Raw genomic sequence first — 17,184 nt, 5'->3', positions numbered from 1 at the left:
TTTTCTAATTTCACTTGTGATTTCTTTTTTGACCCATTAGTTGTTTAAGAGCATTTTGTTTAATTTTCACATATTTGTTAATTTGTCAGATTCCATCTGTTATTATTTATAATTTCATTCCATTGTGGTCAGAAAAGATACTCGATATGACTGCAGTCATCATAAATTCGGTGAGACTTGTTTTGTTGCCTAACATATGGTCTGTCTTACAGAATGTTTCATGTGTATTTGAGAAGAATGTGTATTCTACCTTTGTGGGTGAAGGTCCTTATATGTCAGGTCTAGTTGACTTTTATTAGATGCATTCATGTTTATATTTGTAATGTCTTTTTGATGATGGCCGTTTTATCATGATATAATATTGTCTCATGATAATTTTTGTTTTAAAGTCTGTTTTTTCTGATATTAGTATAGCCACTGCAGCTCTCTTTTGGGTACTATTTGTTGGAATATCTTTTTTCATCCTTTTATTTTAAACCTATTTGTCTTTGGATCTAAAGTACGTCTTTTGTAGACAGTATATAAGGTATCATATTTTTAAAATGTATATTTTGCTAATCTCTTTTAATTGGAGAGTTTAATTCATTTACACTTAATGTAATTATTGATACGGAAGGACTTAACTTCTGCTCCTTTGCTATTTGTTTCCTGTGTGTTTCAAATCCTTCATTAATGCTTTCCTTTGTGTTTAATAGACATTTCCTAATATACTATCTTGATTCCCTCCTCATTTCTTTTACTGTTTATATTTTAGTTATTCTCTTTGTGGTTGTCCTGAAAATGACATTTAACATCTTAATTTTAACAATCTAGTTCAAATTAATACCAATTTAGTTTTTTTAAAAGATTTTATTTATTTACTTCAGAGAGAGAGAGAACAAGTGAAAGAGAGAGAGAGAGCATGAGTGGGGGTGGGGGCAGAGGGAAAGGGAGAAGCAGATTCCCCACTGAGCAGGGAGCCCTGTACAGGGCTTGACCCCAGGACCCTGGAATCATGACCTGAGCCGATGGCAGACACTTAACCGACTGAGCCACCCAGGTGCCCCAATACCAATTTAGTTTTAAATGTATGCAAAAAAGTGGTTCCTATATAGCTCTGTCCCCTTATACTGTTATTGTCCCAAATTACATCTTTATACATTGTGTACCCATCACTATAGATCTACAATTATTGTTTTATGCAATTGCATTTTAATTCATATAGGAAGAAATGAAGAGTTCCAAACCAAAAATACATTAATACTGACTTTTATATTTACCTATGTAGTTGGCTTTACCAGTGTTCTCTATTTGTATGGGTTTGATTTACTGTCTGTGTCTTTTTATTTTTATTTATTTTAATTTTTTTAGAGAGAGGTGGGGGAGGGACAGAAGGAGAGGGGAAGAGAGAATCCCAAGCAGGCTCCACACACAGCATGGAGCCCAATGTGAGGCTCGATTTCACAACCCTGAGATCATAACCTGAGCCTCAATCAAGAGTTAGTCTCATAACTGACTGAGCCATCCAGGTGCCTCTTTAGTGTCTTTTTATTTCAGGCTGAAGGACTTCCTTTGGCATTTCTTACAGTTCAGACCTACTAGTGATGAACTCTCAGTTTTTATTTACATGGTAATATTTTAATTTCTCCTTAATTTTTGAAGGATGGTTTTGCCAGATACAGAATTTGTGGTTGACAGATTTTTTTTTTTTCTTTTCAGCACTTTGTATACATCATCCCACTACCTCCTGCATCCATAGTTTTTTTTTTTTTAAGATTTTATTTATTTGAGGGGTGCCTGGGTGGCTCAGTCAGTTAAGCATCTGCCTTCAGCTTGGCTCATTGTCCTAGGGTCCTGGGATTGAGTCCTGTGTTAGGCTCCCTGCTCAGCGGGGAGTCTGCTTCTTCCTCTCCCTCCCTCCCTCCCTCCCTCCCTCCATTCATGCTCTTTCTCTCTCTCTCCTGCTCTCTCTCTCAAATAAATAAATAAAAATCTTAAAAATTTTTTTAAGTAATAAACAAAGATTTTATTTATTTGAGAGAGTGAGAGAGAGAGCACAAGCAGGGGGAGGGGCAGAGGTAGAGGGGCAGACTCCACGCTGAGCAGGGAGCCCGATGTGGGGCTCAATCCCAGGACTCTGGGATCAGGACCCGAGCCAAAGGCAGCCACTTAACCGACTGAGCCACCCAGGTGCCCCTGCCTCCATAGTTTTTGATGAGAAGTCAGCTATTTGTCTTATTGAGGATTCTTTGTACATGATGATTCTTTTCTCTTGCTGCTTTTAAGAGTCTCTGTATTTGGCTTTCAGCAGTTTGATTATAATGTGTCTTGGTGTGGATCTTTTTGAGTTTATCCTAGTAGGAGTTTGTTGAGCTTGGATGTGTAGATTCATGTCTTTCATTAAATTGGAGGGGATTTTGGCCATTATTTTTTCAAATTTTCTTTATGCCCCCTTTTTCCCTCTCCTCTCCTTCTGGCAGTCTCATTATGCATTTGGTTGTAAGCTTGAGTTTGTCCCACAGGTCTGTTAGACTCTGTTCATTTTTCTTCATTCTTTTTTCTTTCTGTTACTTGGGTAGTAACTGTTATTCTTAGTTGACCTATCTTCAAGTTCACTGACTCTTTCCTCTGCCTGCTGAAATCTGCCATTAAGCCCAGCACTATTGAATTTTTCATTTTACTTATTGCAGTCTCCACCTTCAGAATTTCTATTTGGTTCATTTTTCTATTTCTGTCTCTTTATTGATATTCTCTACTTTTTGAGACATTGTTCTCATTATCTCCTTTGGTTATTTAGACATGGTTTCTTGAACTTTTTAAGCATACTTAAAATAGTTTATTTAAAGTCTTGGTCTAGTGGGGTGCCTGTCTGGTTCAGTCAGTAGAGCGAATGACTCTTGATCTTGGAGTTGGGAGTTTGAGCACCACGTTGTGGGTGGAGTTCACTTAAAAAACAAACAAACAAACAAACAAACAAACAAACAAACAATGTCTTTGTTTAGTTAATCCAATGTGTGGGCTTCCTCAGGGCAGTTTCTATTAATTTGATTGTCCAATGCTCACAGAAGAACATATGGGCTATACTTACTTGTTTCTTTGCATGCCTTGTGATTTTTTGTTGTTGAAAACTGGACATTCTGAATATTATAATTTGGCAACTCTGAAAATCAGATTTTCTCTCTTCCTCAGGGTACATTGTTGCTGCTTGTTGTAGTTATTGTTTGTTTAATGGCTTTTCTGAATTATAAATTTTGTAAAGTTTGTACTCTTTGTCATGTGTGGCCACTGAAGTCTCTTTTATATTAACTTAGTAACCAACTAGTGATTTGACTATTTCCTCATATATCAAAAAATAAAAAAAAAATAAAATAAAACAAAAGCTTCCTGCTTTTGCAGATGGGGTCTACTTATGTGTTTGGAGCATGTTTTTGTCACTCAGCCAGGCAGTTTACAGCTCTGTCTTAGCTTTCACTTCCTGCTTGAGCAGAGCCTCGTTGTCAACCAGAGGTAAAAGTTTTGGGCCTTCTCAGTTTTCTTCTGAGCATGAATCCATCCCTGGGCAGATATGCATGTGGCTTTCTAGATTCCCATGAATATGGTCAGAGCTTTTCAAAGCCTTTATTCCCTAAAGCATCTCATCAGCCTTTCCTCCCTAACTTTTCAGTTTTGTTTGTTTGCACTAAGTGTCATCCTTTGCCCCATATAGCAGCAACTAATACATTTACCTTGAACTGTTTTTGACAAATGCACCCTGGGTAGTTACCTGGGTAGTGCCTGAATTAGGCACATACCCTTTGAGCCAACCCCTCAGGGAGCTACCAGACAAGTTAAAACAACCACAATTCTTTGAGAATAAGGTGTGCTCTGCTCCCTTTGGTACTTGACACCACACTAGGAATGCGGGTTATTCTTAAGGCTGTTGCCAAACTGGGGATTGGAGGATGGTACCAGGGTAAGTTAAAGTGCCACAAAGCTCTCTTACTGAGACTCAGCTATTTTTTCTTGATTAAACATCCTCTTAGTTGCTATAAGGTTTTGATTAGATTCCAGAGTTCTGAACTGAGTTTTGGAGTACCCTATTTTTTTTAAGATTTATTTATGTACTTGGGAGAGAGAGAGAGGAGGTGCAGAGGGAAAGGGAGAGAGTGTCCCAAGCAGACTCCTCTCTGAGTGTGGACCGTGACTTGGGACATGATCCCAGACCTTGAGACCACAACCTGACCCCAAACCAAGAGTCTGACACTCAACCAACTACACCAGCCAGGCACTCCTGGAGTTCCCTATTTTTCCTGACATTTTTGCTGGCATCCTATATTTTCATTGTATCTTAAAAATCCCTTTTTATCAACACATACCCCCCCCCCCAGTTCCGGTTCTTATCGCTGCACATCAGGAATATTTTAGGGATTTTTTTTTTTAAGTAATCTTAAGTAATCTCCACACCCACCATGGGACTTGAACTCATGACCCCAAGATGAAGAGCTGCATGCTCTACTGACTGAGCCAGCACAGCACCCCTTAGGGATTCTTAAAATGGTGCCTCTGATACACCACCACCTCCTTGATCATGTGACTAGATGCTGAGACAGCTGCAGCTCACAGTTTCTTCTTGCCTATTAAATGGTGTCTCCAAGCTCTAGTTCCAGCATGGCTTTCCAGCTCTCTCTCACTGCTCTCCCCCCACCCCCCGCCACTCCCATGCTGTTTTGATGAATCCACACAGGTAGGCTGCTCCCAAGTGTGCAATTTGCTTTCCACTGCATACCTCCATTGATGCTGCTCTTGCACCTCCATTCATGCTCTTTGCTCCCCATCTGGATTGTCCCCTACCTTCACCTCTGCCTACTGAAACAGTATTCATATCTTAAGAATCAACTCACACGGGGCACCTGGGTGGCTCAGTTGGTTAAGCGACTGCCTTCGGCTCAGCTCATGATCTTAGGGTCCTGGGATCGGGCCCTCATTGGGTTCCCTGCTCGGCGGGAAGCCTGCTTCTCTCTCTCCCATTCCCCCTGCTTGTGTTCCCTCTCTCGCTGTCTCTCTCTGTCAAATAAATAAAATCTTTTAAAAAAAAAGAATCGGGGCGCCTGGGTGGCTCAGATGGTTAAGCGTCTGCCTTCGGCTCAGGTCATGATCCCAGGGTCCTGGGATTGAGTCCCGCATCGGGCTCCCTGCTCCTTGGGAGCCTGCTTCTCCCTCTGCTTCTCTCTCTCTCTCTCTCTCTCTCTCTGTCTGTCATGAATAAATAAATAAAATCTTAAAAAAAAAAAGAATCAACTCACACTTCAACCTTTCTATAAAGTCATTTTTAATCACTTCAACCAAAGCTAATCTCCTTCCACTAAATTGCTATGACATTTTTGTGCCATTAATGTGATGTATGTCATATTACTGCTTACATTATTATCTATAAGCATGTTTTCATTCATTCATTCTTTCCATAAATATTTAGTAGCACCCATTGTTTGCTAGGGCTAGAGTGGAAAGACATTGTCCTTAATGATCATTAGTTAAGATATTGAACAAATAAGCACATATCTATTATAATAATTACTTAGAAAGAGAAGAAACCCAGTAGGATTCTGTGAGTGAGAATAGGATGAGTCCAAGTTTCTCAGGTTAATAGTGAGGGGAGAACATGACAGGTAGAGTGAACAACATGCCAGAGGAATCTGGAGTACTCTGTATCCCTTACCATCTCTATAAGAGTCAGAGAAACATTTCCATTACCACAGTGCTTTATACTTCCTACACATAAAGAAAGAAATTAATGAGTCAACATTAAGAAGAAGGTAAATTTGATAAGAAAAAAAAGAACCTGGGGTGCCTGGGTGGCTCAGTGAGGTAAGCCTCTGACTCTTGGTTTCAGCTCAGGTCATGATTTCAGGGTCCTGAGATCAAGCCCCACGTAGGGCTCCCCACTCAGCCGGGAGTCCGCTTCCCCTCTCCCTCTGCCCCTCCCCCTGCTTGTGCACTTTTCTCTCTAAAATAAATAAATAAATCTTAAAAAAAAAAACCCAATGATAAAAAGGGGGAAGAATAAGTGAACAGTCAGAAAATAAGATCCTTTAGTTTCCTTTCTATTTCAATAAAATAATGGCAGTAGCAGCAGCAGCTAACATTTATTGAATGCTTACTCTGGACTAGAACTGTGCTAAAAGCTTTATATGTGTCATTTTATATAATTTCTAAATTGTATTGTGTCTGCCCTTTCTTTTCTGCAGTGTCTTGACTCAGTGTCAGGATGTAGAGCTCTCCTTCCTACAGCAACCAGAGGGATCCAGTCTCTTCAGTGGTACAAAGAGGGGAACACTGTTTCTCACTTCATACCGGGTAATTCTACTTTGATCGGATTAACTGCACATTTGTTTTCCTTAAAATGGAGAGAGGTTAGACATTGACTTTCAAAGTGTTTTAAAACATTCACACTTTTATGATTTTCCATGTTGAGGAATATGGAAGAAAATGGGTGATGTTTCTCAATTAGGCCAGGATGTCAAAGCAGCCTTGACCTTAGAATTGCTCTGCTATGTCTCAATCCGTGGACAAACTGCATTCCTTCTCTGAAATTTCTTTCCTCTCCTAGGTGATCTTCGTGACCTCACACACAGTCAATGACTCCATGTTTTCTTTTATGATGCCATTTCATCTGATGAGTAACTGCACCATCGAACAACCAGTCTTTACCTCCAACTTCATTAAAGGAATCATTCAGGCAGCTCCAGATGGTAAGTGTTCCCCCTCAGAAGTGTTTTTTTTTTGTCAAAAGCTTCCAGAAGGTTTAAGATTCAGACTTGGCTTATACAGGAATTTAAAGAAAACTGCCCTGCTCCTTTGGGTAGTGCTTCTGTCTCTGTCTGGGGCAGTCCTCTCTGGCCGGCGGTGCCAGCATCTTAGTGAGTGTGTGCCATTTCTTCCCCCAGGTGGCTGGGAAGGACAGGCTACTTTTAAATTAGCCTTCAGAAAAGGAGGTGCCATCGAATTTGCCCAGTTGATGATGAAAGCTGCCTCTGCTGGTGAGCAATGCTAATAAAGATACTAAACGCTTTGGGGTTTTGAGGCCTGTGGAATTGAACTAGGACTATCACCTATCGGGTCAAGACTTTGGCCTCTGTGGTCAGGCAGTTGATAGCTGCGCATTTATTCAACATGCATTTCCTGAGCCTCCCTACTATGGGACACGTACCATACCACATGCTGGGAGCAAGATTATTCAGTCCCTCCTTGTCTTAAAGGAGTTTGCAATCTACCAGGAACTTATACTCAGACACCTGAATGACTAATTTTACCTGATAATCTTTTGTCCATTTAAATACTGGTCTTATATCATTGAGTAGTCTCATTTTCAGGTCAGGGAGCCCCAGGTGCCTGAGCTCTTTTACCTCTGTCATGCCTTTTTGTCTTTTCTCCTCTCTGGCTTTTCCTTTGCTTCTCTTAGGTTTAGTTCCCATCTTCCATGAGAAGAGGGAAGAGGTGTTGTCAAGCACTACAGCACTGATCTAACGTATACACCAGATAACTTGTTCAGATTTTGAATACAAGTAATCCTTTTATGGGGCACCTGGCTGGCTCAGTCGGTAGAGCATGTGACTCTTGATTTAGGAGTTGTGAGTTCAAGTCCCATGTTGGGCATAGAGCCTACTAAAAAAGATAAATAAATCCCTTAATGGTATATTTTTATTTAATCTAGCCTCATTTCATATCCCTACTCTCTCCCCTTTTGTACTCCAATCTAACTAGACTTCTTTGTGCCTTGTTCTCTCATCTCTGAGCCTTCATGCTATTTGTTCTTTATGGGTAGTTTTTTAAATTAATTAATTAACTAATTAATTTATTTATGTTTTTAAAATAAACTCTATACCCAATATGGGGCTTGAACTCATGACCCCAGGATCAAGAGTCACATGCTCTACTGACTGAGCCCACCAGGTGCCCTGAAATTTGCTCTATCTGGAATGTTCTTTCTCCTTCTCCCTTGCCTCCACCCCCAACTCCAAACTAGCTGAGATGAACATAATCTAGTTGAGATGGACATATGCAAATATGCCATAATAGAGACATGGACAAAGTGCTGGGGACACAGAAGGATGGAATGATTTTTCTAGCTCAGAAGACTGACTAGATCATGATGCTATAAACCATGGTTAAGAATACAAGAGACAGTCTAAGTTGGAGAGGAAATGAGTTCAATTTTAGATATAATAATACTAACATTTAATGAATGCTTACCATATAGTGGGCAGTGTTCCAAGCCCTTTACATGTGTCAATATTTGTAACCCTCACAAAAACTTATGATGTAGCTACAATCATCATCCCCAGTTGATAACAGGGGAAACTGAGGCAGTGATGGTTATACAGTTTCCCAAGGCTGTCCAGGTAGACAGTGATGGAGCTAGAATCTGAACCCTAAACCTCTTCTTGCTCTTTTTTTTGGAACTTTTTATTTTGAAAAATAATCATATCTATGGAAAAGTTGCAAGAATATTACAACAAACTCTTATGGACCATTTGTCTAGATTCACCCATTATCAACATTTTCCCACATTTGCTTTATCTATTCTTTTTTTGCTTTTTTTTAAATTAAGATTTTATTTATTTATTTGACAGAGAGACACAGCCAGAGAGGGAACACAAGCAGGGGGAGTGGGAGAGGGAGAAGCAGGTTTCCTGCAGAGGAGGGAGCCCGATGCGGGGCTCGATCCCAGGACCCTCGGATCATGACCTGAGCTGAAGGCATACGCTTAATGACTGAGCCACTCAGGCGCCCCTTTGCTTTGTTTTTATTGAACTATTTCGGAGTAAGTCACAAAGATCATTTCCTTCATTCCTAAGTATTTAGGAGCAAGGGTATTCTCTTATCTACCCTCAGTCTACTTATCAAATTCAGAAAATTTAACATAGAAACAAAGCTATTATTTAATATATGGTTTATATTCAAATTCAAATGATTAAGCCATTACTGTTCCTAATTCTAATAGCACACTTTTTTTTTTTTCCAATAAGGATCTAATCCCAGATTACACATTGAATTTAGTTGTCCTAGGTCTTTGGTCTCCTTTAATATGGACTCAGCCTTTCTTTGTCTTTCTTGACATTGACATTTTAAAGAGAATACAAGCTTATTGTTTTGTAGAATGTCCCTTAATTTGGGTTTGTCTGTTTCCTCATGCTCAGATGCAGGTCATGCATTTTGGCAGGAATACTGTATAAGTGATGTATTCTTTTGATCCTATACTCGTAATTCCTGCATCTTATTAAATGTGAGGTACGTCGGAATGCTAGTGGCCAGTGGATGTGCAGCTCACAGCTCCCAAAGATGAACTATATCTAGAGACTGATTTAGAAATCCTCAGCACACAGATCATCTCTGGAGCCATGAATAGGATCATTCAGTGACTTAAGGATGGTATTTCAAGGGTCCTCAACATCTCAGGGATGGGTGGGGAGGGGTGACGGTAATGAAGATTGCAAAGGGGCTGACTGAGGTAGGAGGAGAATTGAGTGAGTTTATTATCCCAGAGGTTAAGGAAGGAAAGTTTCAAGCATTACTGAGTGGCCATCTGCCAACTGCTACAGAGATGTTTGATAAAATTAAGACTGAAAAATGTGCATTGCATGTGGAAATTTGAGTTTGTTGGTGGTCTTAACAAGAGAGAAACGCGGGGCGCCTGGGTGGCTCATTTGGTTAAGCGACTGCCTTCGGCTCAGGTCATGATCCCAGGGTCCTGGGATCGAGGCCCGCATCGGGCTCCCTGCTCGGCGGGAAGCCTGCTTCTCCCTCTCCCACTCCCCCTGCTTGTGTTTCCTCTCTCTCTGTCTCTCTCTCTCTCTGTCAATTAAATAAATAAAATCTTTAAAAAAAAAAAACAAAAAACAAAAAACAAGAGAGAAACGCTAAAGAAGACAGGTGACACTATCACCACTGCTATTCAACATAATATTAGAAGTCCTAGCCACAACAATCAGACAACAAAAAGAAATCAAAGGCATCCAAATCGGCAAAGAGGAAGTCAAACTCTCACTCTTTGCAGATGATATGATACTGTATGTGGAAAACCCAAAAGACTCCACCCCAAAACTGCTAGAACTCATACAGGAATTCAGTAAAGTAGCAGGATATAAAATCAATGCACAGAAATCAGTGGCATTCCTATACACCAACAACAAGACAGAAGAGAGACAAATCAAGGAGTTGACTCCATTTACAATTGCACCCAAAATTATAAGATACCTAGGAATAAATTTAACCAAAGAGGCAAAGGATCTGTACTCAGAAAGCTATAAAATACTCATGAAAGAAATTGAAGAAGACACAAAGAAATGGAAAAACGTTCCATGCTCATGGATTGGAAGAACAAACATTGTGAAGATGTCAATGCTACCTAGAGCAATCTACACATTCAATGCAATTCCCATCAAAATACCATCCACTTTTTTCAAAGAAATGGAACAAATAATCCTAAAATTTGTATGGAACCAGAAGAGACCCCGAATAGCCAGAGGAATATTGAAAAAGAAAAGCAAAGCTGGTGGCATCACAATTCCGGACTCCCAGCTCTATCACAAAGCTGTCATCATCAAGACAGTATGGTGCGGGCACAAAAACAGACACATAGATCAATGGCACAGAATAGAGAACCCAGAAATGGACCCTCAACTCTATGGTCAACTCATCTTTGACAAAGCAGGAAAGAAGGTCCAATGGAATAAAGACAGTCTCTTCAACAAATGGTGTTGGGAAAATTGGACAGCCACATGCAGAAGAATGAAACTGGACCATTTCCTTACACCACACACAAAAATAGACTCCAAATGGTTGAAAGACCTAAACGTCAGACAGGAGTCCATCAAAATCCTAAAGGAGAACACAGGTAGCAACCTCTTCAACCTCAGCCGCAGCAACTTCTTCCTAGAAACATCGCCAAAGGCAAGGGAAGCAAGGGCAAAAATGAACTATTGGGATTTCATCAAGATAAAAAGCTTTTGCACAGCAAAAGAAACAGTCCACAAAACCAAAAGACAACCGACAGAATGGGAGAAAATATTTGCAAATGACATATCAGATAAAGGGCTAGTATCCAAAATCTATAAAGAACTTATCAAACTCAACACCCAAAGAACAAATAATCCAATCAAGAAATAGGCAGAAGACATGAACAGACATTTTTCCAAAGAAGACATCCAAATGGCCAACAGATACATGAAAAAGTGGTCAACATCACTCGGCATCAGGGAAATCCAAATCAAAACCTCAACGAGATACCACCTCACACCAGTCAGAATGGCTAGAATTAACAAGTCAGGAAACGACAGATGTTGGCGGGGATGCGGAGAAAGGGGAACCCTCCTACACTGTTGGTGGGAATGCAAGCTGGTGCAACCCCTCTGGAAAACAGTATGGAGGTTCCTCAAATAGTTGAAAATAGAGCTACCATACGATCCAGCAATTGCACTACTGGGTGTTTCCCCCAAAGATACAAATGTAGGGATCCAGAGGGGTACATGCACCCCGATGTTTATAGCAGCAATGTCCACAATAGCCAAACTGTGGAAAGAGCCAAGATGTCCATCGACAGATGAATGGATAAAGAAGAGGTGGTATATATACACAATGGAATATTATGCAGCCATCAAAAGGAATGAGATCTTGCCATTGGCAACGACGTGGATGGAACTGGAGGGTGTTATGCTGAGTGAAATAAGTCAATCAGAGAAAGACATGTATCATATGACCTCGCTGATATGAGGAATTTTTAACCTCAGGAAAGAAACTGAGGGTTGCTGGAGTGGTGGGGGGTGGGAGGGATGGGGTGGCTGGGTGATAGACATTGGGGAGGGTATGTGCTATGGTAAGCGCTGTGAATTGTGCAAGACTGTTGAATCACAGATCTGTACTTCTAAAACAAATAATGCAATATATGTTAAGAAAAAAAAAAGAAGATAGCAGGAGGGGAAGAATGAAGGGGAGTAAGTCGGAGGGGGAGACCAACCATGAGAGACGATGGACTCTGAAAAACAAACTGAGGTTTCTAGAGGGGAGGGGGGTGGGGGGATGGGTTAGCCTGGTGATGGGTATTAAAGAGGGCACATTCTGCGTGGAGCACTGGGTGTTATGCACAAACAATGAATCATGGAACACTACATCAAAAACTAATGATGTAATGTGTGGTGATTAACATAACAATAAAAATTAAAAAAAAATCACGCCAAAAAAAAAAAAACGAAGACAGGTGGCAGAAAAGCCATATATAGGAAACTGAGGAGTAAGAAATTTTTTTACTGTTACCTTTAAGATACAGTGCAAAGATATAAAGGCCAAGGAGTTCACACACTGTACCCAACCAACAGCTCATCGTTGTCCAAAGGGCAGACAGCATCTGGAAGCCTGACATTGGATAACAAGGTGTCCTGGCAGACAGAGCATAGCCATGTGGGACCCAGAGTCAGGGGACACTTGGAAGTCCAGCTCCTCTTTGCTACAGATGTCTGCAGAACTCAGAATAATTGCATACTGGGTCTTGAGTTTACTCTTATTTTTGGCCTTACGGTACTGAGGGGGTCTTATTTTTAGGATTATGGACTAAGAATCAGGCAACGTGTGGGGATCCTCTTTGTGCTCTCATTAAGATCTGTTCCTTGGCCTGCAAAGCTACAGAGTCCCAGCAGTTACATAGCTACTTGGGAAGAGTTTAGGCAACTTATGTGAACTTGGCCCAATGTCTGGACCTACTATGGGTCTGATTATATCATGGCTTAAGTGTGGGAGCCTACCCCCACTCCCCCAGTAAGAGTCAGAGCTTGTGAAATGGGCTTCCTTGAGGCCTTTAACTACCCATCATGCTTCATGATCTGATTCTTTGACACTTTGCAGAAGTCCCTTCCCCTCTGCAGAGCTGACTTGTTGGGGCTCTTTGGTTCTTGTTTTTACCAAATATGTATTGAGTACCTATTGTTTGCCAAACACTGTATGAGATAATTGAGAACACAGCAGTGCACAGGGCGTCATAGTCCCTACCATTGTTAAACTTACAGTCTAGTGAGAGTCAGATAAGAAATAAGCGAACAGGGACTCCTGGGCGGCTCCGTGGGCCAAGCGGCTGCCTGCGGCTCAGGCCCCGATCCCGGCATCCTGGGATGGAGCCCCGCGGCCGGCGCCCGGCCCCACGGCGAGCCCGCTTCTCCCTCCCCCTCTGCCTGCCGCTCCCCCTGCTTGTGCTCGCGCTCTCTCTCTGTCAAATATGTAAATAAAATATTTTTAAAAAAGAAGAAATAAGCCAACATAAATTAATAAAATAATTACTTCTGGGAAGACTGTTAATAGGGTATTGAAAAGGAGGATAACAGGGGTAAAGAGCACAACGTCCGGTTTACAGCGAATTCGTTGACACAGTGCTGCTACCGAAGCAGAGAAGCCCCGGACTATCCATAGCTTAGGGTGATACGTATTACTGCTTACGGAAAGGACAATCAGCAGGGGCAAAAGGGGGCTCTGAACCACAGAGCCCTTTAGGGACCCAGGGTACCAGGGTCTCTGCCGTCTCTAAAGCATGGCTTCCACGGCCCCTCTGGATAGCCAGCAGAGAGGGAAGGAGAGGGAAGCTGGCACCAGGAAAGCCCTGGAAGCGGTGTACGTCACTTCTGGTCATATGCCATGGGCCAGAAATTAGTGTGGTGGGCTGATACCGGTTCCCAAAGACATATCCATGTCCGAATCCTCAGAATCTGTGAATGCTGCCTTGTTTGGAAAAAGAATCTTTGCAGATGTAATTAATTTAAGGATCTTGAGATGAGGAGATTACCCTGGATCATCCAGGTGGGTCCCAAATGCCATCACAGGAGTCCTTATAAGAGAGATGCCGAGGAAGATAACAAGAAGTTCTCTCTTTCTTCTGTATCACGTTGCCATTACATTGGTCTTTAATGGAGGTATCTTGCCAACTTGATAGAATCCTCACTTGGAAATGTTTTCTGAATATTTTTTATGGTAAGTGCTATGCTAGGCCCTGAATAAAGCACAGGCAAATAAGACACAATCTCTGCCCTCAAGAAGCATACAATTCAGGACAAGGGAGGTGTATATTTTTTATCTTGTATCCTGGGAACATTGTTGGACACACATGTAAGATGATGGTTGATACTCTGTTAATTATTTGGTTGACAGCTACCGTACATCTGACTTAAAAGAATTAAGAAGTCCTTATTTTGCCAAACTTGTCTTCTCAGCTGCCAGAGGAGTTCCACTTGGAAGTGTAAATTACTGGTTCAGCACTCCAGGACTGTACGTATTTACTGGGCAGGGGGGCATGATGTGCTCCCAACAGATGCCTTGTCCAGGTAAGGAATGGCAGGGAAGTTTTTCTTGGGAGGTGGAAAAGTATGCCAGGAGAAATAGGAGAAGTTAAGGGAACTGGAAAATAGTTGAGTCCATGACTTCATTTCTAGACTGAAGCCCAGTGGCAGGTCAGCAAGTGACGGCTTCAGTTTCAGGCTTACTTTTAATTGTAATGTACACATATGGAGCATACCTGGGAAACTCCTGTTAGCAGGAACAGTCACTTCCTGCCTATAGCCTGAGCAGAAAAAGTGTGCTCTTCCCCACCTCCCCCTTCCCACTTCACACAAGTATAGCCATCCGGCTTGTGCCATGCCCTTCACCCTCACTGAGGACTCCAGCTTTATGCCCTGTGCCCTTTAACAGTTGTGCCTGTCCACAGTGATTCTCAAACGTGGTCCGCAGCCTATAGGTGGGCCACAGAGGGTCTCCTAACAGGCTGTCAACAGGCCCCAAAATGTAGCTGTTTCTTGAGTTCTCCTTGGAACATGACATACATGTCTACCAGCTTTTAGTTTTGTACACAACTGATGTCACAAAATTACATCTTTATAGTTGTGTACCTGAAAATATAATCTAATAATTCTTTTATTTATTTATTTATTTATTTATTTAAAGATTTTATTTATTTATTTGAGAGAGAGAGAGAGAATGAGAGATAGAAAGCACGAGAGGGAAGAGGGTCAGAGGGAGAAGCGGACTCCCTGCCAAGCAGGGAGCCCGATGTGGGACTCGATCCCGGGACTCCAGGACCACGACCCGAGCCGAAGGCAGTCGCTTAACCAGCTGAGCCACCCAGGCGCCCCTAATAATTCTTTTAAACGCATTCATCTCTTAGAGGTGCCTGGGTGGCTCAGCTGGTTAAGCCTCTGACTCTTGGTTTCAGCTCAGGTTGTGATCTCAGGGTCGTGAGATCGAGCCCCGTGTCAGGCTCTGTGCTCAGTGTGGAGTTTTCTTGAGATTCTTTCCCCCTCCTCCTCCCTCCCCCTCTGCTCCTTCTCCCACTTTCATGCGCGCGCTCTCTCTCTCTCTCTCCTTAATAAATAAATAAAAATCTTTAAAATAAATAAATAAATGCATTAGTCTCTTAAATTATGTAGAAAACAAAAAAAATGGAATTACAAGCCATTGTAGAAAAATACTAGCTTTTGTAATTGTCCAGTGATTCACCTTTACTGAGATCTTTATTTCTATAAAGATGGCTTTAAATTATTGTCTGTTGTCCTTTCACTTCACCCTGCAGGACTACCTTAAGCACTTCTTGCCCTGCAAGAATGAACTCCTTCAGCTTTCGTTTATCTGGGAACATCTTCATTTCTCCCTCACTCTTGAAGGAGTTTGGCCAAATAGAGGATTCTTGTTTGACAGTTTATTTCTGGCCTCTAAAGCTTCTGATGAGAAATCTGCTAATTATCTTATTGAGGATCCCTTGTATGTGACGATTCACTTCTCTCTTGCTGCTTTCAAGATTCTCCCTTTGTCTCTGTCTTTTGAAAGTTTAATTAGAATGTATCTCAGCTTGTGTTTCTTTAAGTTGATCTTACTTGAAGTTTATTGAGCTTCCTGGATGTTTATATTCATGTTTTCATCAAATGTGGGAAGTTTACAGTCATTATTTCTTCAAATATTTGCTCTGTCCCTTTTTCTCCTCCTTCTGGGACTTCCACGGTATGTATGTTGATCTGCTCAGTGGTGTTCCACAGGTCCCTCTGTTCACTGTTCTTCAGTGTTTGGTTGGGTTGTTTTGTTTTTTGGTTTTTTTTCCTATGCCTCAACCTCTACTCTTTCCATTGTCTTATCTTCAAGTTAACCAATTCATTCTTCTGCCTACTCAAATCTGAATTGAATCCCTCTAGTGAATTTTTCATTTCAGTTACTGTACTATTCAGCTCCAGAATTTCTTTTTGGTTTCTTGTTAAGTTTTCCACCTCTACTGATATTTGTGTTTGAAGCGTACATCATTTTCTTGACTTCCTCCACATTTTCCTTTAGTTCTTTGAGAATCTTTAAGACAATTCTTTTAAAGTTTTTTCTAGTTAGCTGAAACATAAATATGTATTACAGCAAAATAACCTGACAGTTGTCCATTCATTGACTCAGTTAAACCACTTTGGAAATGTAACCAAGAAAATAAATAAAGCCCAGGTTTATTGCAATGTGAATTAGAAAGTTGGAAACAGGGGTGCCTGGGTGGTGCAGTTAAGTGTCAGACTCTTGGTTTTGGTTTAGGTGGTGATCTCAGGGTCCTGAGATCGGGTCCCGCCTCGTCTTCAAGCTCAGTGTGGAGTCTGCTTAAGACTTTCTCCCTCTCCCTCTGCCCCTCCCCCCTCCCGTGCTTAAGCTTGAGCGTGCTCCCTCTCAAATAAATAAATAAATAAAATCTAAAAAAAAGAAAGTTGGAAACAACATGCTCTCCTACAGCAGGGAAATTAAGTAGCACCTATCCATGTGATAAAATATTGTCCAGCTTTTAATGTATGAAATATGTTAATAATATAAAGAAATTTTTTATAATGTCAAGTAAAAAGAGCCAGATAAAAAAATGTGTGGGTGTTATGATTGTGATTATCTAAAAATATTAACAGAGATCCTACAAAGAAATACACCAAAATATTCAGTTTTTGAGAGTCTTTGAGAGTGGAATTATAGATGACTTTTAAAGTTCATCTTTTCTCTATTTTCCAAATGCATATTCCTCACTGAGCATGTATAACTTTCTTCATACTCAAACAAAATTTATTAAGTAAATTATATATATGAGCACAACTATAAGTAATATAGAGATATAACCGTAGGGTTATTTTCATGTTAATTTGAACCCCTCCACAACAGGAAATGATAAAGCCTTCATCTGGTGGTGGCTGAAGGATC

The 17,184-nt window shown here is 41.0% G+C and overlaps 1 protein-coding gene across 13 annotated transcripts in view; it reads left to right on the top strand.

The window, feature by feature from the left end:
• The window catches only part of WBP2NL (WBP2 N-terminal like), a 64,242-nt gene that overhangs the window by 7,761 nt on the left and 39,297 nt on the right, over positions 1-17,184 (top strand). For all 13 annotated transcript variants that reach the window (XM_027594611.2, XM_027594610.2, XM_027594616.2 and 10 more), the window contains exons 2-5: positions 6,204-6,312; positions 6,566-6,707; positions 6,903-6,995; positions 14,205-14,315. In XM_027594611.2, the coding sequence (XP_027450412.2) occupies positions 6,204-6,312; positions 6,566-6,707; positions 6,903-6,995; positions 14,205-14,315 (455 nt within the window). The remainder of the gene's footprint in view (positions 1-6,203; positions 6,313-6,565; positions 6,708-6,902; positions 6,996-14,204; positions 14,316-17,184) is intronic.

Source organism: Zalophus californianus, chromosome 9 (genome assembly GCF_009762305.2).
Source record: "Zalophus californianus isolate mZalCal1 chromosome 9, mZalCal1.pri.v2, whole genome shotgun sequence".
Lineage (NCBI taxonomy): Eukaryota > Metazoa > Chordata > Mammalia > Carnivora > Otariidae > Zalophus > Zalophus californianus.
Note: the sequence above shows the minus strand (reverse complement) of the source record. Positions and strands in the feature narration are given on the sequence as shown.